We start from the raw sequence: 22,494 nt of genomic DNA on the forward strand, positions 1-22,494 counted from the left end.
AAAGTCAGATCTATTGTTCGTTATGAATTATCGAATGCCTTAACCATGAGGGTTGAGGTTATTTAACAGGAACTTTAATATCTTCACTGGTAACTGTTCCCATAAAAAGCATCCGATTCACATTCACCAACTACCATTTCTATTAAATCATTTGCTCAGTATTGCTACGCTGAATTCTCGGTTGCTACGCTGAATTCTCGGTTGCTGCGCTGAATTCTCGGTTGCTGCGCTGCCATTCCATCGATGGAATGACAATACTTCGCATTGTTTTCATCAAATGGAAAAATGATATTAGATATCTGAAACCTTTCAGTTTAGCAGTTGGGAACACTAATAAGGTTACGTATTTGCCTTTGATTGGTGTGTAATCTCCATACTCTGTGAAAATTCATGAAGTTCTGACCCACTGAACACATTCAAGACAACACTTGCCAAGTGTGAGCAGATTATGCTCTGACGGCCAGATAATCTTGTCACACAAGCTCAACAGGCTGAGCAGAGATGCAGGCGAATGTTGGCGCCCTTCCACAATAAACAAAAGTACCTCTGGAATAACGTGAAACTGACATGTGTTTTAAGTCGCCTTTTACTGTTTATCCTATATTTAAAGGAGAGGAAGGATTGTGTAAAATGGACTTTTTTGAGCTTTGAATCATGTTATAATTTTATATAAACATATCTAGTGTGTTGCTTTGACTCTTTCATGCATATTTGATTCTCCCATGTCAACCATCTGGGGCGCCTAAACACTTGCTCTCACAAAGCACCGCCTATTTCCACAAAGCTCCACCCCTCCCCTACTACTACCCCACTCAGCTCCTTCAGACTAGCAGCAAACACCTGGTGGAACTGCACGTCTTCTGAGTCCATCATACAAACTACTTCTCAGTCCAACGCTCCAAAGAACGGTTGTAAATGACTTAACAGAGGAACACTGTTGTGGTGACTTCCTGAAGTCCGAGTGTCGGAAAGAGTAGGAGCTTCTTAAAGAGACAGAGGCCCAATTTCAAGGTGCCAAATTTCAAAGTCAAATTTCTTTTACGTTATGTTTGATTTATGTTCAGCTGCCTTTTTAAAACAACTGAAGGCAACACTTGATTGCGCTATAAAATGGCACTAAGTGCCTGGAAAATAAAGAATACCTTCTCTTAAAGACAAACCTGGCTTTGCTTTGGATAATTGATTCTGTTGAATATGGCTGCATTCACCATCATTCTCTCCGAGTTCCTTCTGCGGACGCGATTTTTTTTTTTGTCTTTCTGTAAATAGAGGCGCATTCCTCTGCTACTTTCATAGGGCTCATTAAGTTCAAATTGCCTTGGAGTTCAGCTTGAACGGTTTTCTTCGTTCTTTTTCCCTTTTCTACCATCCACACCACCACACTGATTGATTCTGGGGTTGCATTTCATGGCATTATAATTTTTAGATTTTACATATTTGGCAGCTTTGCTAGCAGGAAGAAAAAAAAACTCCCTGGAAGACACTAATTGTCTTTACCTTTATATGCGGACATCTAAAATATTCCTTTTAAACCCTCCAGCCAGTTCTTATATTTAGTGAGTTAATGGTATTTTGGTTTTGTTTGAAATTAGCTGTATGGTTGATGAAAAGCTTGAAGGCACCTGTTCTTCTAATCACAGTCAAACGCCTAGCTTGTAACATGACTGTAACACAATAATTAATAGTCTTCTTAAAGGTACAGTCAAGTGAAATCATCAAAAACAACTTATTTTCACGGTTTTATTTCATTATCACACTGCAACAGGAGCATTCAGTTGAATCGGGATTTCCCAGCCTTTGTTTCTATGACACCAGCACTTGTTTCTGGCTCCATATCTTCATAGCCTCACTTCTCAGAAGTGATATTTTTCAGCCTGCTGTGTTCCACACCGACTGAGACGCGGCTATGCCTGAAAGCTTCCTCCTTGCTTTTTTTTTGTTTGTATTCCCGAGTTCGTTTCTAAAGTAACCCAGACTGCTCCAGTAAAAAAAGAAGCGGTATTTAAAGCCAATTTGAATGCAAATTTGTCTTTTTATGTTGTGAAAAGGGTTTTTGTTTTGTTTTTTTTCTGCTCCCCACAGTAGCCCCCAAACTTTGAGCTGAAAAGAAAAGTTATGTTGCTGTGAAAGGCCTAATAGCAAATGTGCTCAGATTGCCGTACTTCAGAGAGCAGAGGCAGTGGGGCGACTCGGAGGCCCTCCGTGGTTTTAAACAGGCCCATTCAGTTTCGTCGAGTGCTGCAATCGCTCCCGAGCGAACATGAAAAGGCGTGCTTTTACTTACCCGCGAAGCCCGCTGTATAATTATGGTGGAAATTTTATATTGTTAAATAGCGCGGTGTGAATAATTTCCTCACACAAAGAGTTAGTTGAGCGTTTCTAACACAACTCAGCATTCATGCTTCTTGCTTATCTCCCTCTGCAGAAAAACTCATTCCGTTTCAAAGTGTCCTCTTTGACAGGCAGTAGAAAAGGAGCACTGAGGGAAGTAGTTCCTCACAGCTTGTCAAATACTAACTTTCTCCTCCTTTTTTCCTTTCCGTCTTTCCTGAATTCTCTCCTGTTTGTGCCCCCTCTCACCCGCTACGCTTCAGTTTGATGTCAGGTCTCGCTGCCCTGGACGCCAAGTGCTCAAGTCGCTTGGGCATCATGACCATTTCCTACTACTTGTGGACCACCTTTGTTGCCGTGGTGGTGGGCATCCTCATGGTGTACATCATACATCCGGGCGGCGCAGCCCAGAAGGAGGACTCTGAGGACAGCAAGAAGCCCATGACGAGTTCTGCCGATGCGCTGCTGGACCTCATCCGGTAGGAGGCCGTCGAGAAATCCACCGTGAAATGGTGACCTTGCAAAAGTATCAATACCGGCTGAGCTGGAACTACTGAGGATGCTGATTAACAAACTTGATAGAGACGTTCCAACAAAGACTTGCAGATGTAATTGCTGCAAAAAAGCAGTTCCACAAAGTATTGACTTAGAGGGTAGAACATGGTATGGATACTTTTGTAAGGCTTTATAGCGTAGCCAGCACCACGGCTTTGCATCTAAACATCCAGACAAGCAAACTTTTAACTAAGGGTGCATTCCCACCACCTGTTCAGTTCACGCTAGTTCATTTGCAGAAAAAGTCTGGTTTGTTTGGATAGGAGTGACTCTGCAATCAAACTCTGACGAGGACCAAAAAAGCGAACTCTGGTCCGCCTAAAAACCTGGTTCTGAGTTCTGTTGAAGTGAATTCTGATGCGGATTAAATGCATATGTGAATGTCATGTGAACCGGAGACCGCTCCAAAACGGTCCACGTTAGCCCACTACCAAAGAAAAAAGTGAAGGGCGTTCTGGGTAAATACAACCAAAACAAACATAATAGTCTAGAGCTAGTGGGATTAATGGTCTGTGGTCTTTTACCAAAGACAAAAGAGAAATCCTACAGCCACTAAAATCTGACACTTCTCCCATTTTTGTTTACATTTCAGGAAAACATTGTCTTTTTAATGGTTTTTAAGTGGTTCTTGGTGCAGCGCCTCCACAGGCAAGGAGGGGAACAGGTTTTTCAAAGGTTTGGTTCGTTTGATGTATTGCAGCGTTAAAACAAACCGCATTAGCTGAAAATGTAACCATTTGTACATTTTGGAACCCCAATCGAACTGAGTCTACTGAACTGTTAGGTGTGAAAACACACTAAAGCAGAGTGTGTTTGACAGATGGAAGCATAGTCATCGTTTGATTACAGACACGAAGAATTACAAAGTCAAGTCAGATTTACAATCTTGCAGAAACACAAAACATTTTTGAGTTTACAAACTGGATCTTTGGAAAAGTCTTGTATATCTTTCTTGTATTGCAAAAACATAATAATAATAATAATAATAATAATAAAATATCACATTATAAATCCAATTTAAATTCTTTTGTGGAATTAAACTGGAAAATTAAACATATAAAATAACGCAACCTTAAAAGATCCACCCTGCTCTTTTAAGACCTGGGAACTTATATGAAACTGGGTTACTGTGCTAAGCTAATTAGTGCTGAAGTCTGGTAGTGTTGGAGGTAAACCTGGGTCAGGCCTGCTGAGGAAAAGGTGGGCCGTGTCAGACGGTGGACTACGGCCAAACGCCAGCAAAACACAAGATCTATAGAGCTGAATTAAAGGAATTCATAAAAACCATCGAAAATGTGAACAAAGACAGACAGAAGTCCATGTAATTTAAAGAAATTAATGCTTAATTAGGAATTTAATCTCAAGAAGTTTTACTATACAAACAGAATTAAAATATATTCCATTCTGGCTTCCATTTAGCAGGAATTTAAAAAGAAGGAGGGTTATAAACTGGCCGAGCTCATAAATCCAGCTACGTACTGATCATGTGCAGTGGCGAAGCCTGGTCTATAATAGGCAACAAACGGGGTGTGTGTGTAGGCGGGGGTGGGCGTACGTGTGTGTGTGTGTGTGTTTACAGAGCACAGCTGGGCTTTGGATTTATTGCGCAAAGCTTCTTTACTGCCTTCATCTAACATGCAGTCATGGTCTGCTACAGCTGTAGCCTCACAAAAGCACCTGACCCTCGCACAGTCGTGTGTTTGTTGTGAGCGAACACGCGCCGCGACGTTATATAAATGAGCATGAATGGAAACGCGCCGCGTTTATTCTGAGCTCTGAACTCAGAGTGGCTCATCAACTAAAACGCAGGAAGGAGAGGATACGATTTCTCTCAGTGATTAAATCTGTTCAGAGGACTTCGTGAAGACGCACTCAGTCCCACCTGAGTGACCCTGCCCACTCGGTTTACTAAGCTTTCTTTAGAATACAGTAGATCTTAATCTCTCGTAGATTACTCATCTTTGACTCTGCACTGGCGTGGGATTTACAACCGGTTCCAGCGTTTCAATTCGGTTGGGTTTGTTTACGCGGCGCAGGTTCAAGGCAAACGTTGCCTCGATGCATTTTACAAGAAGATTTTCTGCTTATGTACAGAAACGCGAAGGTAATTGTGCAAACAGATTCAAAGTCAGTTTGGCCTTTCTTGATGAGGGCCAGTGTGCTTGAGGGCCCCTGCAGGCATGAAAGGCTCCAAGACTGAATAAGATTCTAAAAGGACAGAATGACAAACGAGTCAATTGAGCTTAAATACAAATGATGGAAATAAAGTATTAAAAAGTTACTTTGCTTCAGCAATTCAGATCAAGAAGTAAAATTTATGTTTCATTTATTAGATAGAATAGTAACATACACTGATTTATTGTGATGAACACAGCAGACAGTTAATGGAAACCTTAAAATTTAGTTTCTTCAATGATTTGAGTATTGCATAACAAACGGCACTTCCTAAGACTCTCTGTGACCACTAAGGCATTTCTTCATCTAAAATCCTATTTTGAAGTTCAACATTTCTGAACTTTCTGGTTCTTATCTGTAAACCGTGTTGATCAAAATTATCCAGAGTCATGCGATCTAAAATACATCACTCTGTCTGTGATAAATCCCTAGACAAAAAAATAAAAATAAAAAGACTTTGTAAGTGCAAGCCGACCCACAAATGGAATTCTGCCTGAGGGTCTCTGACCACGTTGGGTCAGCTCTGTTGTTAACAAGTGACCTTCTTGTTGGTACATTGCGCCCTGCACTGTGTAGTCTACTGAGAAAATCCTCATCAGTTTGTATGGTCAGGACTTTTGGGTCTCAGCTGTGCAGTATGCTGTTTATTTATCATTTTTCCTGGAGGCATCCCAATCTGGTGATGTTCTGTTGCCACATGAGAAAAGCTGAGTGTGTTTGAGTGAAATGTTTAGTTTTACTTTAAAGAATGTTTCATGGAGTAAAACTCTTGACTAATGCATTAGTCAAGAGTTTCACATCAAATCTTGGACACAAAGTGGAATGCAAAAAAAAATGCCATTGGACACAGTTACTGAGTGAAGATGGGGTGTTTAAATTATTAATAACCCAAAATTTGTGGATGGATTATTTTAATAAACGATACCAAAGGACAAGTTAAATTCAATGTCTTATGACTGCTTTGGCAACCAGATGTATCAGTATGGTGAACTACTTTGTTAGTGAATCCAGGCTCTACAGACAATCAGATGAGATAACAGATAGTTTTTGGCTAGCTGCGGTGGAAATGTCTGAGTGGCCTACTTAAAGAAAATCTGAGCTTATTACAAACAAAACCAAATGCTGTTATTAATGTTCAACTATTGGTAAGCAACCCTGGTCACAAATTTTGGTGAACTTTTTAGAGAGACAAAACTGATGTGGAGCGATCTGATGAGACGTGGATGCGGTGTAATGCTAAATCGCCTAAAATGTTTTTGTGCTGTTGCTAGAGCCACAAACATCAGGTTCATCTTCATAATTTGCCTGTTTTGTAACAAAGTCTAGCAAAAATCCTTTCTATTGTCTTCTTTCTGAAAGAAAAACTTGTTTGCTCCTGCAAACTACCATCCAGTTATATTTAAAGTCTGTACAGCTTCCAAAATCAGGGACAGGAAGTTAGCTGACATGCTGCGGGCTAATCTGGAAAACCGAACGACAAATTTCATTGGGGGTTTTTAAGCCGCCAGTTAAATTTGTCAGCTATTGTAAACTATGGCAATATATGACCCAGAAAGAAAATATTCTTATGGTAGTCCAGAACAGCATATTCGTGTCTGCTGGGAATGCTTGGTCTTTTTTAGCCGCTGTTGTGCTAGCAACAGGTTTGATTTTGGGCTCTTCTCTACCTGGGTTACAGATTCAATAAAAACTCTTAAGTACTTTTTACCAACAAATAAAACCACCAAAACGTCTTGCCGCCCCAATAATAACAGCTGTGTCTTCCTTTAGATAGCCCATTGATAAATTTCTTACCCAACTGCAGTTGGCCAAAAGTGATTCAAAACCCTGAAATCAATTTCTTCCTACAAAGAAGTTTGAGTCTGACAGGAAAAGAGACCGGCCTCTTTTACAACATAAAGCAAATTGAAAGAAGCACCTGTATAGAAAGATAATTATTGATCAGTTTTTGCATTTAGTAACGTATATTCTTCTCAATCACCATCAGAAAACTCCGAATTGGCTCCACAGCAATGAAATCATTCTCATATTGCATATTGCTGAGCAGCTTGCAGCCGTTTTCCACTGGTACACAGACAATTCCTCTGTCGTCACTAGCTTCTTCAAGGCCTCCTTTTCCTCTACTCTAATTTCCAGCTACACCAACAGATTTTTCTATCAGATTCTGAACTCTGGATGACCCGTTTCAAGGCATTAATATTCATATTAGTCAGAAGAAACGTGTTGGTAATATTGAACAGCTACTTTATGAATAACTTTGGACTTAGCTAGAGACAGAAACAAAATGCAAGGTTCTATGAAAATATAAGATAATTTGAACATAACCATAGTTTGATAAAAGCCTACATGTGATATTTAACATTAAGTATAGGTTTAGTGTTTTGATACAGTTTAAGTTTTTCTTAATTAGCCTTTCCCTCTTCACTCAGTCTCTGCTTGATATCTCCGGTACTTCTGCATGTGTCGCCATGGTTACACGTTGGCTGCCTGTCCTCCCACATGAGCCTTAGTAACATTTAGTAGCATCATTGAAACAGCATTAATCGACCCATACAGTACGACATCTGACAGTCACTGATCAATCTTTCCCACTTTTTCCCCCCAGCAACATGTTTCCAGCCAACTTGGTTCAAGCTACATTTCAACAGGTAAGCTAATATCAGTATGACATGGTAATAAAATATTTTAGAACGGAGATCATACATGGTGTCATTTAAGATTTTCTAGGTATAGATTTTTTTCCCAACAAAAGTAAGGTAGAAGATAAGATGCTACAGCATTTGTACTAAGCTAGCAGACAGTTAGCTTATAGCACAGCGATTCACGGGTGTTAGGAACCACTGCCAAAAAGTTTAAATCTACAAATTGTTGAAATTGCTTACAGCTGCTTATTTTAATAGTTCAAACACCAAATATATATTCCTATGCTTTAATACAGACAGTGGAAACCATGTTAGCTCAACCGCACAGGCTAACACCTACCGTCTTCCTTATTTCTGCTATTGGTGGGACAACCAATCAGTGACAAGAAGAATAAAGGCAACGTTTGGATTGGCTCCTTTCGTAAACATCTGCCAACAGTGTGTCAAGTCGCAGTGCACATTGGTTTTCATCTCCTCAAGTCGCATTTTTCAATTAAAATATTTTTGATACGCTATGAAAAAAAAGTCGGACAGATTTTCCACAAATAAATGGGAGAAGGCCTGTCACAGTAGTTAACCTTGTCACTCAACACAGCAATAAACAAATCCAACTTGGTTTAGACTTGCAACTAACTAATGCAGCCTCATGTCTGTCATATAATCCAGATGTCAGAAGTAATCAACTCTCCTAACTCAAGATTTTGCTGATCAGTCTTAATTGCTCCTTTATCTCAAAATGTTGCTCTTTACAATCAATTTTCTTGTTTCCTGTGATTAGCGGATAATTATCATGAATTTCAATGTCTGATTTATTTGAATACATATCATTTGACTCTCTAGTTATCTTCAAAGCCAGAAGATAACGGCGTATAATTTTAAAATGAATGTGATCCTTAAAATAAATAAGTAAAAGTCTGTCCCAGTTTAGTGCCGACTTCTGTTTGATCATGTGTTTGTTGTGTGGATTATCGTAAATTAGAAACATCACATTGAGAAAATGGCATGCAGTCGGTTATTTAAAAAAAGAAGAAGAAAAGAGCCCAACCATGTGGTTAGTGTTTCCACTCTGATTATTGTGCTGATTTAGAGGCTCCTGCTTCTGTTTTTTTTCCGCCCTCCAGTATCGGACACACAGAGTGTCCGAGCTGATCCCCAAGCCGACGGTGGCCCAGCTCCTGGACGAGACCACCACGCGGCGGGTCTACATCTACGGCGTCCAGGACGACAACGGCACCGACGTCCAGAACTTCTCCTTGGACCTGACGCCGCCTCCCGACGTCATTGTGAAGACATCGCCCGGGACCAGCGAGGGCATGAACGTGCTGGGGATTGTTATTTTTTCTGCAACTATGGGTGAGCGCTTGGCACGCGCCCCGCAAACGTTAGCATGCACTGCACCCTGAAGCAGCGGCTCAAAGTGACCGTCTGGGCATGCTCCACTTTTCTAAATGATTCAGTTAGAAACACGTGTTTCGCCCCTGGTGAGCAATTAGCACAGTTTGAAAGCTTCCCTGTAGGTGAACCCCCGGGTAAATGTAATATTTACCTCTGTATACATAAGTAACGTCGTTATTTTCTGTTTTTTTTTTTAACCTCTTATTGTAGGAATAATGCTGGGAAGGATGGGACCCAATGGAAGCGCGTTGGTCAACTTTTGCCAGAGTTTGAATGAAGCGGTTCTGAAGATTGTTGCCATTGTCATTTGGTAAGAGTCACAGTGGAAACAGGAAGTTCACAAAGTAGCAACTCACCTTACCCAGCCCAATACAATGGTTACTAATCTATTTTTTTTCATTCTGAATTGTCATATATCAAACTGAAATCACAGACAATCCAAACATTATTAAATATATTAAAAGGGTCTTGAGTAAATGGGCGACTACAGAAGAGGACAGTAGTTGCCTAACTTCTTGGTTTGAGTGTTTTGTTTTTTGGGCAAGATTTTTTTTTTCTTCTTTTTTTTTGCGTAAACTCAGCAACAAGAGTGTGGAACATGCCGATTCTTTCTTCTAAAACCGCTCAAAAATTTATTTTTGTGTAATACTTGCTGGATGTTTGTGGTTCTATTTAACGAATGAACCGAGTTGATAAATAAAAAGTCATTTGCTGTATTTAATGTTTTGTATAATAGGGCGACTGTGAAAATGAAAGACTTTTAAAAAGTGTCCATCTGCATCGATCAGTTTCTACTCACGGGCCAGATTCTTCATTCTTGAATTGTTAATGGAGCTGCATAAAATCATTCAGAGCCGTAAATGGGCTGCGGCCCGCAGCATCATCGCTTCCATTCTCGATTCTCCTTATTCCCTATCCGTTTCACTACATTCAGAGATGCTACAGCATCTGTACAAAGCTAGCAAACAGTTAGCTTACAGCACAGCGATTCACTGCCAAAAAGTAAAAATCTGTAAATAGTTTTAATTGCTTACAGCTGCTTATTTTAATAGTTCAAACACCAAATATATCTTCCTATGCTTTAATACAGACAGTGGAAACCATGTTAGCTCAACCGCACAGGCTGACACCTACCGTCTTCCTTATTTCTGCTATTGGTGGGATAACCAATCAGTGACAAGAAGAATAAAGACAGCGTTTGGATTGGCTCCTTTCGTAAACATCTGCCAATAGTGTGTCAAGTCGCAGTGCACATTGGTTTTCATCTCCTCAAGTCGCATTTTTCAATGCAAATATTTTTGATACACAATTCCTGTCGAATTGGAAACTCACCGGTTTCCAATTCGAACCTGAGGCCAGTCTTTTCTACAGTGATCTCACGTTGACGATAAAACAGTTAAATCTTCACCAGCACGTCCTGAAGGCATTTACCGGGACGTTTTCCTTCGTTCTTCAACACCCAACCAAAAAAAATCCACAGCTTAACCCTCAGGAAGTCTGTGATTATTATTATTACCTGACATTACATGGTTCGCTGAACAATAATCACACAAAGAATGAGAACTGACAGCAAAAAAAAAAGGATAAAACACCTCTTTGCCAGCAAAAACATTCTGGTGACCTTTAACCTAAATCGTGAGACGCATTCATACGGTTCAGACTTGTATCTGTTTGTGCTGTATCTTGTATCTGTTTGCTGGTACCAGTAGTGGGTTTGAATGTTTTGGACCACAGATTGTTTTGAGAAGATCGATCAGATTAATCTCTGCTTGTTTGCAGGGTTATTATAGTTTTGGGTCTTTCATGATTAGAGTTTAGTTTCTTTCATTGAGTCTTTTTGTTGTCAAATTCAGGTCGTTTTAATTCATCTTTAGAGTGTGCTTGCTAGCTTTTATTAGTTAAATATTGATCCGTTTTTATTACTTGTAGTAGTTTTAGTTTTTTCACAGTTTTTGTTCTATTTTAGGTGCAGAATAAAAAGAAATCTGTAATTTGTTTTGTGATTATGTAGACATTGATTGGATAAGGGATACGCAACAATTTTCAAAACATTTATTCAATTGTTGTTGAACAATAAACTGACTCTGGCATTTTCGCTCAATTTTGCCCACTAGCGTAGCGTAGCCACCAGAAGGGGTACGGAGTGCCGTAATTTGCAGATAGCTGCCATAAACAGCTTGTGTGAAACAAATAAGCTATTAGTTCAAAAGGCTAATAAATAGATTTATAAACACAAAAACAAAGGATATATCTATAATTTTATTATGTTTTACTGGATTTTATAAATGCGTAATATAATTCCCGTTAGCGCTGTTCCCCATAAATTACCATTTTTATTTATTTCAGCAACCGAAAATGTTTTCTCAATTTCAGTTTCTGTCTTTTCGTTAGTTTTAGTTAGCTATAATTACCTATGCTAACATGCTAACTTCTGATGGCTAACGGTTTACCCTAGCATGAGGATGTTTTTTGTTTTCAGCTCTTACTTCATGTTTAAGGGTTACTAGCAACATTCACACAAAGAATACGGCTTTGGGAAATCTTATATTTTTAGTCTAAGTTCTTAACAAGCTTTCCTTGTCTCTCCTCTCCTCCGCCTCCAGGTATTTTCCCTTCGGCATCGTCTTCCTCGTTGCCGGGAAGATCTTGGAAATGGATGACCCATCAGCCATGGGGAAGAAACTGGGCTTTTACGCCATCACTGTGGTCATGGGCTTGGTGCTCCATGGTCTTTTCATCCTCCCTGCCATGTACTTTTTTATCACTAAGAAGAGTCCCATAGTGTACATTAGAGGGATTTTGCAGGCTCTGCTCATCTCTCTCGCCACCTCCTCCAGGTAAAAACAAAAATATGATGCAACTGTACCTCTTTAGATTCGCCGCTCGCTAGGGGTTTTGTTGTCTTGAACTTCGTACATGTCCTCCAAACATATGGATGTGTTTTTTGTGATGCCGGCATCATGCTGGACAGTTATTGTGACGTTTTAGCCCACAATTATAGATCAATCAATCAATAAAACCCAGCTATTTTAATTTACAGAACACATTTCAGACATCACATTGTATTACCAAGAGATTTAAAGGGTTTAAAGTGGACAGAGGTAAACAACTCTGTCCACTTTATTAGAAATAGTCCGACTAAGTAAAAGAAAATATGAATAAATAAATTTCTTCAATCAGATAAATAAGTCACTCTCGCGGGATTATGAGCTGAGGAGATGTAACTGTTTAAATTAGTAATGAAAAGCCAGTATTGTAGCATAAAACCATTATTATATTATTTAGGATACATTATTGTGTCCTAAAAGTAGGAATAGAGTAGTAAACATACAAATACCTACGTGTTTGTGATAGAATCTGAACTATCAAAAAGATACAGTGGTTACCAAAATAAAAAAGAACTACGTAATATTGAAATGAAGTCGTACATTCTTAAAAAAAAACATTACTATAAACTGAACAGATTGATTTTAATTACATCCATATTTTTAGCTTGTGGAGCACTGTATTTTGAATACACCGTTCTAATGAACACGTTTTCTGTTCCCGACTACAAAGCAGCTCTAGAAATTCAAATCCGTCTAAAATGTAAAAACCTTTTAACAAAGACGATTGAGACAGTTCTTCTGAGTTCTGAACTTCATTGCTTGCCACAGTACACCACATCCCTATGCATTCTGAGCACTGCTCCGAAAACAATTCAAACTCTTAGCAGTCGGCTAAACATATCAACAAAGTGAATCAATACACACCAATGTAAAACCCTCTGGAAACTCACAATGCCTGTGACCAAAAGTCGATTCAGTCGAGTCTGACAACACAAACTAAACACTTCTTTTAGAAACTTCAAACATGTGACATTTTGACTACAGTGTCAGTCTGCGTAGTGAGTTCTGATGGTCAAAAACTGGGCTAACTATATCAATCTATGTACTGTATGTGGATCCAAACCAGACTGGTATCTTCTGAAATGCTGCCAGGGTTTATAAAAGAGCATAAAAAACTTCTTTTGATCTTCAGTTAAAGTCACAAAGAAAACGTAACTTTTCGAGTTCACCTTTTACAGCTAAATTCTGTGAAAATCCGTGATTAGCACTTCGATCTCATCCGGTTTTTTGCTCCCGATCAGAATAAGTAATCATAACACCACTGACCGTTGTTCAGACCTTTTGTTTTTCTGCCTTTTTGCCGCAGCTCTGCCACTCTGCCTATCACCTTCAAGTGCCTCCTAGAGAACAACCACATCGACCGGCGCATCATCCGCTTCGTGCTGCCCGTCGGGGCCACCATCAACATGGACGGCACTGCTCTCTACGAGGCCGTGGCAGCCATCTTCATCGCCCAAGTGAATAATTACGAGCTCGACTTTGGGCAGATCATCACCATCAGGTAAAGTTGACACAACTCTCAGACTCTTCCGCTGAATGTTGCGCGAAGAAATGTCAGCCTCCGGGGCGGCAGTGGGCTGGAGAAGGGACGTTAGCTTGGTTTGCCCTTTTCAAGCAAATATTTCAAAGTTTCCTCATGGCAGGTTCTTTCAGTTTAAATAGCTAGAAAAGCTGCCTGATTAAATAGCTGCTCTGTGGGGTTTTTTTTTGTTTTGTGCTTTACACGAGGTCAAATTCAGCTCAACATATGTGTGGTTTCTCATTCGGCATGCTAATGAAGCTTCGCCATTTTGTGTATTTTGTGAATTTAAAGAAGCTTCCTGAACATTTTACAGGTTCACACGCCTGCTTCAAAGTTTGCTTTCAAATGAGAACAGGGAGTTTAAAAGTGCTTGATATTTACCTTCAGGCAGACTCCTGTGTTGAATTTTGTATTCCCCCCCCCCCCCCCCCCCCTGTCAGGAAAGACTAAAGGTTAAGATGTTTCCGCTGTTGCGTTACTTCGTTAAACTACAACTGCAGGGCTTCATGTTCAGGCTACTAAATCCCTGAACAGAAAGGCCCGGGGACACTTTTCACTTGTCACTCTCATTTGTGGTGAAAGACGACTTGTGGAAAGTTTATCAAGTCAAATTGTCGAGAAAAAAAACAAAAAAAAAAAACTGTTGAATGTTTTACAGCAAACAATGCATGCTCAGATATTTCATAACTAAAGCAATAATTCAACTTAAAAAATAAACCACAGGGGGAAAAAAAGAAAGGAGCTGCATCTTCAATAGCATGAGTTAATTTGCTACATGTAACCAAATTTAGTATGTCCAAGTTACTTTTTTATGTTTAACACGACAACTGAATAAACTTAAAATGGCAGTATTATGCAAAATCGACTTTTTTAGCTTAACATCATCTTATAATGTTATTCCCTCATCAAAAACAGAGCTGGAGTGTTGCCTTGATTCTGTCATGCATGTTTTTAGGAAAATCCTTGAGTCTCCATGGCAACCATTCAGCAGTTCAAAACGTCTGGGTGGACCTAGCCCCGCCCTCTAGGACAAAGCTCCTCCTTGGAGCTGCAGTCTCCAAGCTTTCGAGCTTCCCCACTCCTTCAGACTAGCTAGTAGCAATTAGCAAACACCTGTTGGAACTGAGCTCATTAGAGGAGCTACTGCTTAGAGCAACGCTGGTAAAAACGTTAAAGACGTTAAATAGAGGGGCAAAGTAGGGTGAGCTTCAGAAAAAACAGGAGTTTTTAAAGACACAGTGGCCCAATTAATTATCATTAGGGAGTAAAAAAAACATTTTTTGGGAACTTGGCTCACCAGTTTTTTTTTGTTGTTTTTTTCCTCTCAGAGCAAATCAGAATTTTCTTCAAACAAAATCAGAATCCCAGGAAGTCACAGCCTGACCGGGTTGCTTCGAGTTCAGCATGTGAAGAAATTTAGCATCACACGTTAAAATCGGAATTATTAATACTATTATGGGATTGAGTAGATTCTCGTATATGTAAATGTCACACAGATTACAGCTGGTGTGAGCCTCTTAATCTGATCTGATTTCAGATGAATTGGAACTCGTTGATTGTGCAAATTAAATAAATAAATAAAAATTCAGAAATCAAGCGCTCAGGCTCCGCTAGCAACGAGGAGAAGAGGCGCGAACAAACGTCCTGCTCCTCACCTGACCGGAGGACATGTTTGACCGTGATGTCGTTAGGAGCAGACCTGTCCTCGCGGCCGCGCTCTCGACGCACGGTCGCTCCTTCTAATCCCTCGGCTGTAAAACCCACATGACCTGTATTACTCATCTCACATGTCACGACAGAATTATAATCGTTTTCCTCTCTGTCCCTGCGCCGCTTGGCTCCGGACCACGGCGCTCCTCCATCTGTACGCCAACCCGACCCCGAAGCGCCGCTTTCAGATAACGAGTCCAAACCGACCCGCTGTGCAGCGACCGCGGTTCAAACCAGATGTTTACATAAACTGTAAAAAAAAAAAAAGGGGGGGGAAACAAAAATAAGGCCTTTTTTTTTTTCTCCCCTCACTGTCTGAGATGAAATCAGGCTAAACGTTTTCTGGTTTTGCTAATCCTGTTTTTATCATTGCCAAAAATATTCAGTTTGCTAAAATGCCACATTAGCAAGACTTGCACTATGTTATGATTGCTCTTGTTTTTGGGAAAAGTCAGGGGTCTGAGACTGAGAGGTTCTTTGGATCTTCCACAATGGCACTTAATAACTCTGTCTAAAAATAATAATTAAAAAATGGACATAATAAAAATAATAATACATTGTATTTAAAGGACGCTTAAGATCACTGTACAATAAAAAAGCAACAATTCTAATAGACGTTCAATTTTTGCAAAAAAGCTACGAAAAATTGGTTAATCTAAAAAGATGTTTTTTAATACAATATCTAATAATAAATGCAAGTTTTTACCCGTTTTTCAGTTTATTGTTTCGATATCTGCATTTCATTTCCGCGAAGATCCTAAATGAATCCAAGACAGGAGACGTTTGTTCTGATTTGATGTCAGGTTGTGAGGAAGGAAGGCCGCGTCTGTTTTTAAACGGTGGATGTAAACGTGAAGTTTCAACTTTATGAAAAAGTGGAGGAAAAAAACAAAATCAACTTATGAATTCAGAATAGTCATTGATTTTACGAGATACGGCTTTAACGTTCTGATTCACGAATGATGGAAACTGCATGTCGCCTCTTTGTAGCTAAACTTGTGAAATTTAGACAGATCTTAAATCCAACTACAAAAACAAAGCAGTAAATTAGAAATAGAAAGACAAAAGCTAAAGAAATAATAAGGGAAAACAAAGCATAGTGAATCCTACAGTGTATTGGTGGCTAGTTATTCCCCGTCTAAAAAGAAATCATTAAAGACGTTAAAACTGATCAAATGTTGGGGGAAGATTATATCTAAAAATGACTTCTTGTATCTAAAAACTTCTTTAAGGGCCTAGTCAAAGCTCAGATTTTATTCCTCAAATCTTAAATTCTTTGTATGACTTAAAGATCATCCAACAGCTTTTTGAACAACCTTAAGAAAGCGTCAGCGCTTCTTTCTTCTCGCTGGAAGATTAACCTTCTGATAACTAGATTATTAAAAAAAATAGACGCACTGCTTGTAATTTCTGCAAATCGGCTCCAGACGTCGTTTGAGGTTGTTTTCCCAATCCCAAAATTTCAAATACTCCTCTAATATAAGGCATTTTGTGCCAATCAAATAAAATAAAATTTTAAAAAACTCAAACATGGTAACCTTCAGTTGGAAGGGAAGAAAATAAAAATCCTGCTGGAAAATAAATGAAGAACACTTCAGAGAACACTTCAGGTGTTTGAAAGCCCTTCCCCCACTGTTCCAATTTGTTTTTTTTTTTGTTTTTTTTATTCCAGCAGTCTCTCGCTAAGAAATGTGCACCGGTCAACTCAGAAAGCTTTCACACACCTTCGGTTCTGATTGTGTGAGGTTTTTTTTTTTCTAATGATCCGGTGATCCGCTCGCTTTTCCAGCATCACCGCCACGGCCGCCAGCATCGGCGCAGCTGGAATCCCGCAGGCCGGACTCGTCACCATGGTGATCGTGTTGACCTCCGTGGGTCTACCCACCGACGACATCACTCTCATCATTGCTGTTGATTGGGCCTTGTAAGTAAAATCTCTTCTCTTTTTTTTTTTCTTTTTTTTTTCCCCACTTCAGAAAAGCGTAATGGAGTTTCAGGGAATCTTTTAGAAACGGTTTTGGTACTGATGAAAAATTACAAAGTTTTGAGGCTTCACAACGGATTACGACTGGAGTTAAAAACCTCCTTGTGTCCTGACTGAGGAAAATGAGTTTTAAAAATGTCCCTTTTCCTTCAGGGCTTCCGTACAGTCAAGACAAATTTTATCATCTATTTTCCCCTTGCTGCTTTTACCAAACATCGTACAACTGATGCTAATGCTCCTATCACATCTGGAATAATAAAGCAAGAAAACATTCTCAAAGATCAGTCAGATTCTAACAAACATTTAACACTGGAATCGGAAGACATTTTCAATGTCCAAAATAAATAAACAAAACAACAAATAAAATCAGTTTTGAAGCTTCTGGAAACAAAATCGTCTTTCACAAAAAACCGTCTAAAGCACCAGACTGAAGACTTTTGTCATCTAGTTTTTAGTAGAACGAGAGAGAAGAGAAAAACAATAAATCCTGCAAATAGAAATTGAGTTTGTTTTAGTTCATCATGTGGTTCATTGATTTACTGCTAGCTGTATGCTCTCTTGGGTCGCATACAAATGAAAAAAAATTACAATTTCAGAAGGGCACTTTCTTTTTGTCCAGAGAAAAAAACAGAACAAGTGCTTTAGCACCTCCTAGTGTCCATCTGTGTGAATCCCTAGTTGTAGCCTTGGAATGAGGTTAGCATAGCCGGTCCAACTTGAAATTGTCTGACAAATGAGGCCATGCTGGTGTCGGCCAGCTCGACACAATGGACACGCTGCCACTGCTGCCAACAGGCTCATCCGGCTCCCCAGACAGATTCCCCAGAAGAGAAGATGTGAAGCTGTAAAGCACAGCAACATATTCACAGAAAACCCAACTAGCGTTTCAACACGGGTGCCTCGCTGGTGGCGCAGAAGGGCTTTGTTGAAGCCACAGGGTCTCCGCACATCCTTAAAGACTTAAATTTATGTATCTAAAATTATGAATGAATTAAATTTAGTCAAGAAAGGGTATGTTGGCCTTAAATCTGTTCATCACAGGTCTTAAATTTTGAGGTGGCAGAACTATTTAACGTCTTATTCTAGTGGGACTCTACCAGTAGCCTCAATGTAGCTACAAGTAGCCTCTGGTAACCTCAACTGTAAATGTCCTACATATATATGCTTTACTTTTACTTTAGATGTAGATCTTACGTCCAAAATAGATGCTAGTTCTACATCTACAGTAGAACTTAACAGCAAAGGTATCTTGGCAGCTATTGCCAAGAACCATTGGCTATGGTTCCTGCAATGAAAACAGAGGGAGGACAAAACTGGCTAAAAACGCCTGGCTAGCTAAAAAAAAAAAAAAGTGAGCTAGAAGGCTAGCAAGCTTGCTTATTTGCGTCTACCACGGTTTATGTGCACATTTATCCCCAGTTGGCTGGGCAACATTCGTCTTCGCCATTGGATTGCTTCTCTTGCTAATCTGCACGATGCTAAATTCATTCTGTAGTTTGGCACTACGGGGTTAAGGCTGTTTCTTTGGTACATTTCTGAGGTAATACAGGTCTTAGTTTTCATTCATAGTGGCCTTAAGAAGTCTTAAATTTGAGGTAATGAAACCTGCAGAAACCCTGAGGACCTGGGGATATTACGGTCAACCATCAACATCTCGGTATAAATTTTTTTTTTTGGGGGGGGGGGGGTCTGTTATGTCTGCAATGACAGTATCAAAAGCAACTATACTGTGCAGTGATGGCCATACATATATGTTTAGTAGCTGTAACAACAAACGGCCTCTAACTGTGTTGTCCAGGGATCGATTCAGGACCATGGTCAACGTCATGGGCGACGCTCTGGCTACCGGCATCATGGCTCACATCTGCAGAAAGGATTTCGTCAAGGAGGGGGAGCAGGTGAGCGCAAAGAAAAAGATGGATCAATACGACTCGGACGGCACAAACCTTGAACATCGGTCTTGTTTTTATTTTAAAGAAAGAGGAATATGATATATGGATGTGGAAGAAGAAAAAAAACTGTAAAGTTTCATCTGATGGGAGGTTAACTCCATGGGCTGCAGGGTATATGTAAACACACAGATGGTTGAGAGAAAGAGCAGCAGCAGTGGGAGGCCGTAAAGACTAAGAAATATCACTTTCATCACTCGCGGTCCTGCTGGTAGCTCCTCCATACCGGCCTCCAGAAAAGGCCAAACGAATTTGTGTTCTGCGGGAAGAAACGCTGCAGAAGGTTTCACAGCTGTTAGCCGCAAAGGAAAGTACATCTCAGAAAATGCCTGTTTTTTTTTTTTCTTTGACGAATCATTTCAGTGTACAAATTAGAAAGCAAAAATTGAGCTTTCTCTATCATTTGTTTACAGTCACTGGAAGGCAACGTGGTTATGTTACTCCAATAACTGAAATCTGCAGCAAGAGGTTGTTTAAAGTGACTCCGGTTCTGATCTGCTACGTTTCAGCAGCGCGGATCGGCTGGGACGAGAGCCAAAATAAAACTGAATTGGTAGTGGTACAAAGTTTTCAGAAAGTTTGCGGTTTTTAGGACGAGTTAAAATATTCATGGCGGTACTAGACTACAAGGGAAGAAAATGCAATTATATCCAATGGTTTAGGTGGGGGAAAAAATGGTTTGTTTACATGTACAGAGCGACCGCTCATAACTACAAAGTGATGTGTGAGTGAATGAATTTATGGAACTAAAAGCCAAGCTAAGGTCAAGGCTTTGCAAATTAGCTCTGGCTATATAGTAACGAATATGCAACTTTAGTCCATATGCAAATTAATTCAATTGAATTCAAGGCACAAACTGAACCAGAGCTTTACTGAGTGAAGAAGTGTAAAAGTTATCTGTTTTTAATATCACAGGTGCATAAAAAAGGAAGTTGGAAAAGTTTTTCCAAAAATAAATCTGCATTTTCTCAAGACAAATGTGCTACAATGAGGTGGCAACATCCCCTTGGACTGTCGCACAGACTCTTCCACTCAGCTCCTTCAGACTAGCCAGCGGCAATTGGCAAACTCCTGGTGGATCTACACAATTGTTGAGCTTCTGCTCAGTGAAACGCTGGTAAAAACGCTGTGAAAGGGTTAATGGAGGAGCCATGTTGTGATGACTTCTTGGAGGCGGAGTTTCAGAAAGAGCAGGAGTTTTTAAAGAGACAGAGGCCCAATTTCAAGACATAGATTGCAACGTCAAATTTCTTGGAAGTTATACTCTATATATAGCACTTTTATAACAACTGAAGGAGACACAACTACCTTATTGTGCTGCAAAATTACACTATGTGCCTGAAAAATACATAATACCGGCCCTTTAAATCTTTAGAAACATTTACAACGTTGTTGTAGACCATTTAAAGAGACAATTCAGTCGCTTTTTGTTTTTTTTTATTTATTTCTCCTTCAGGTACCCCTGATCTGTGAAACCAAACCCATGATAAGCATCCAGCAGATGATGACGTACCAGAACCAAAAGAACGGCTGCTACCAGCCGCCGCCGGGCAGCCGGCAGGACCACGTGTCCCCGGACGTGGCCCGCCTCATCCAGCTGGAGGAGGGCATCCGGCCGGTGGAGAAGAAGAAGCATGGCCACGGCCCGCACCACAAGCGAGAGCACAGAGACAAGGACCACTGTTCTGTGGACATGAACGGCCTGGAGACCAACGTCTGAGAGGACCGGGCCGCTTTGGAGCTCCGGTTCCGACAGACGGAAGCAGAGGGGACGGCGTCGCGTTCACACTGAGACTGGAACCAGACGGAAAATATTTAAAAAATAAAATAAAACAGACTTCTTTTCTTTTTTCTTTTTTTTTTACATAACCTGTATAATGACCCACATTATATTCTTGATGTTTATGTGTAAATATTTATCAAAGATGTCATATTCAGCTGCAGCAGCAGTGACAGCGTGCTGCGAGACTCGCAAACCGCAGATGAATAATGCAACAACAAGAACAACAAACAAAAAGAAATAAGCGAAGCAGAAGAAAGTTGTCAGATAGTAATGTAAGGCCTCTGGATTCTTCTGTGGACTTCAACAGACACAAAAAAAAAAAAACATCATTTCATAGATATTTTTATTTATTATGTATTTGGAATGTTTTAGCATAATAATAACAGCCGGATTTTATATATTTCTTTTATTCTTATTCCGACTGTTCACAGCCGCAATGGAAAATGTTTCCTCGTTAAAGAAGATGTGATTAAACATGCAAGCAAAGAAAAAAAAAAAACGAAAGAAAGAACGGTGTGGTGGAAAAACAGGATGTTCTGGCTGTGAGGCGTGTCTGACGGTTAAAACAAGACGTTTCCTTCTGCTTCTCTGCCTTGTGAGCCTCCAGGATCCTCCAAATCCTTCCATTATTAATGCAAAACAAGAACTTGAACGCCACACTTCCTTATCCATCTCTTCGGCATTCCTACACCAACCCCCCTTTTTCTTTTTCTTTTTTTGCCTTAAACGACAGACAGGAGAAGCATGTTAGCCCTAGCGTAGCCACCATCAAGCCAGCCGACTATCACAACCCAGGCTCTGTTTTTCTTTTACTGTTCAGCCTCCACTCGCGTCCAATTCCGTAAAAAATTCACAGCTTCGATTAAAGTAAAAGTGGTCCAACTCCACTATGACAAGATTTATTTCCTAATAATTTACAAGCATGTGTGGTAGAGTAACATATCTAACCGTCATGGTATACAAGGTACTGGATGTGTAATCGAATCACTCTAAACTGCGATAGCAGCATGGAGGTCAGTCATAGTGTGACCATGATGGCCATGATTTAACTCATTCCTCTCCGAGTTAAATGTTAAGCAGCGTACTTTGATTTAAAATGTTAAGGAGAATATGGTAACAAAAAACTTCTTTAAAAAACATTTTAAATCGGAGTGAGGTGGAAGAAAACCGACGAAAATCCATTCCTTGGTCCATTCCTTCAAATGGATCAAGGAATGGTAAAAAGAGGATACAATAAAATTAAGAAAGAAGCCCTGCCCCTTTTGTGGAAAAAATGGGATGGGCTGAAAAACTGAAAGAGTTAAAGAAAATGGCGCAGAATGAATATTATTGAAAAGTACGTTCATTTCAGGAATTTTATCACTAAGTGAAACACATTATAGAGCTTCATGGATGTTTGAAAGCCTTTATTTCTGGTAATTATGATGATTTCCTGCTTGTAGCTAATGAAAAACACGTTTTCATTAGCTACAAGCTAATGAAAACGTTTGAAAGGTTTGAAATTAGAATATTACAGACTACTGAAAAAAAATAAGTATAAACAGAAACATTGGCTCAATG

General features: G+C 39.8%; 1 protein-coding gene across 1 annotated transcript in view; it reads left to right on the forward strand.

The window, feature by feature from the left end:
- slc1a7a (solute carrier family 1 member 7a) overlaps window positions 1–21,819 on the forward strand; it is a 44,488-nt gene extending 22,669 nt beyond the window's left edge. Inside the window, exons 3-11 of the mRNA XM_032564875.1 lie at window positions 2,595–2,810; window positions 7,667–7,709; window positions 8,825–9,056; window positions 9,309–9,408; window positions 11,702–11,935; window positions 13,293–13,487; window positions 17,008–17,142; window positions 19,001–19,100; window positions 20,608–21,819. Of these exons, the coding sequence (XP_032420766.1) occupies window positions 2,595–2,810; window positions 7,667–7,709; window positions 8,825–9,056; window positions 9,309–9,408; window positions 11,702–11,935; window positions 13,293–13,487; window positions 17,008–17,142; window positions 19,001–19,100; window positions 20,608–20,871 (1,519 nt within the window). The 3' untranslated portion in view covers window positions 20,872–21,819. The remainder of the gene's footprint in view (window positions 1–2,594; window positions 2,811–7,666; window positions 7,710–8,824; window positions 9,057–9,308; window positions 9,409–11,701; window positions 11,936–13,292; window positions 13,488–17,007; window positions 17,143–19,000; window positions 19,101–20,607) is intronic.
- The last annotated feature ends 675 nt before the right edge of the window (window positions 21,820–22,494 follow it).

The sequence above is a fragment of the Xiphophorus hellerii genome, chromosome 6 (assembly GCF_003331165.1).
Source record: "Xiphophorus hellerii strain 12219 chromosome 6, Xiphophorus_hellerii-4.1, whole genome shotgun sequence".
Lineage (NCBI taxonomy): Eukaryota > Metazoa > Chordata > Actinopteri > Cyprinodontiformes > Poeciliidae > Xiphophorus > Xiphophorus hellerii.